Source organism: Xenopus laevis, chromosome 1L (assembly GCF_017654675.1).
Source record: "Xenopus laevis strain J_2021 chromosome 1L, Xenopus_laevis_v10.1, whole genome shotgun sequence".
Taxonomy (NCBI): Eukaryota; Metazoa; Chordata; class Amphibia; order Anura; family Pipidae; genus Xenopus; species Xenopus laevis.
Genome location: NC_054371.1, coordinates 37,458,416 through 37,460,191, shown reverse-complemented (window position 1 = coordinate 37,460,191; position 1,776 = coordinate 37,458,416). Strand labels below are relative to the sequence as shown.

At 38.5% G+C, this 1,776-nt stretch overlaps 1 protein-coding gene across 4 annotated transcripts in view; it reads left to right on the top strand.

The window, feature by feature from the left end:
* Positions 1-1,352, top strand: part of pds5a.L (PDS5 cohesin associated factor A L homeolog) — a 73,173-nt gene extending 71,821 nt beyond the window's left edge. For all 4 annotated transcript variants that reach the window (XM_041588501.1, XM_041588497.1, XM_041588493.1 and 1 more), the window contains one exon: positions 114-1,352. In XM_041588501.1, coding sequence (XP_041444435.1) covers positions 114-117 — 4 coding nt within the window. In that variant the 3' untranslated portion in view covers positions 118-1,352. The remainder of the gene's footprint in view (positions 1-113) is intronic.
* Positions 1,353-1,776: the final 424 nt, after the last annotated feature.

The following is a 1,776-nucleotide window of genomic DNA, read 5'->3' as shown; positions in this document are numbered from 1 at the left end:
GGTGAGTTCAATATATAGGAATAAATGCAGGTTTGGCAGTTGGGTGCAGTAGGGATCTAAGAAGCTGTTACACTTCAACGTCATAACTTCCCTGTTTCTATTTTCACCTTCAGGTAAAAAGAAAGAGTGTTTGCCGAAAAACATGAGTCCAAAGCAAGGCATGCTACAGGCTTTAACCCATCAAATTCCACTCCTGATGTTTTCGGTTCAGAAGCTGAACTTGCCCATCCGTTTTCCCGCTTTCTACCTGACGAGTCCACAGCCTGACGAGCATTTTTCCTTCTAAGAAACTCCCTTGAGAGAAGCGCAAACCCTTACAGACTAGGAATCTCCAGATTCTCAGTGATTTCTTGTTTTATTTTTTATTTTTTAATGAACTGACTCATAATGTGTAACATGGTGATTTTTATATATTCCGGTTGAATGGAGCAAAGCAATAGGCCTTTACTGTTTTTAACAGTTCGTGTGCTGTATCCTACGAGAAGAACCTGGAGGTGCCAATGTACCGCCTGCTGTGTTTTATTGCTTAGAAACGTCACACTGTGTCCCCTGCAGCCTCCCGAGGGTCACAGCAGATCCAAGCCGGTGCATTGAATATATGAGAAATGTCCTGCTCTTATCTCTTTTATCAAATGTTTGCTGCCAGTCTACTTTTCTGATTAAGATGTACAGTTTTTTGCTTCCCCCCCCCCCATTCCTTTTAGTTTCAGTTACTCTCAACCCTATGAAAAGTCATTTGGTAGCGGTTACTTTTCTATCTTTTTCCCTGCGAAGGAAGGAATAGAAATCAATTGCGGAAGGATTTGAATGTAGAAGCAGACATCTCAAAGCGCCATCTTCTCTCTTGTCTTTCTGTTTCGGTTAATACCATTTGAAATCAATGTACATAATGTTTGTTTTATAAATCCTATATCTCCCACCGAATCCCCCTTTTACTCGAGTTTACGTTGGGATACTGTATGGATAGCAGACTGTTCGGCATTTGATTTTGTAATGTTGGTCGCCAGATTTTTATTAACAATGTAAAGAAAAAGAGAAAAAAAAGAAAAAAAATTAAATACAAAAAAATCTTTTTTTAAAAAATTATATAGTTGGCATTAGGCAGCTTTCTACGCAAAATCTGAAAATTGCCGATTTGATTTTAGATAACGTTGTTCTCAAGCCCACGTTTCAGGTTTGTCTCCCCATCAGCCATTTTTAAAGGTTTATTTTTAGGATCATAGGTTTGCACCCAGCATTTTGTTATAGATATAGTGGACACAAAACTGTGTGCACCCAATGCTGTATGTGCACCTTGTATGTCACATGATCATATTTAAGTTTTGTTGCATACAATAAACGCTTTTAGGTGTCACAATGTGTCTGTTGTTTATTCATGTTCTCCATCGCCAGCCACTGCTTTCTGGTCTGTACCGCGGGGGTGGTTTTATGCGTAGCAGATACATATATATATATATATATATATATATATATATATATATATATATATATATATATATGTGTGTGTGTGTGACAATAATACTTATGGATAACAGAAAATTGTATTGTATTTAGAAATATGTTCTTTAAGTGCACCATGGCAGTGAACAACAATGGGGTTAATTCCCCCTGCCATGTGATCAGGACAGGAAATAATCAATAAAAAGACTTCCGCACCTGGCCGCCATCTTTACCGACTAAGTCCCTGTCCACTGCCATGTTCCTGTCCAAGAAAATATGTATGTATGATGGGATTTTCTGTTCCTTCCTTATAGCAATGGGCAGTAGCCCGCACCC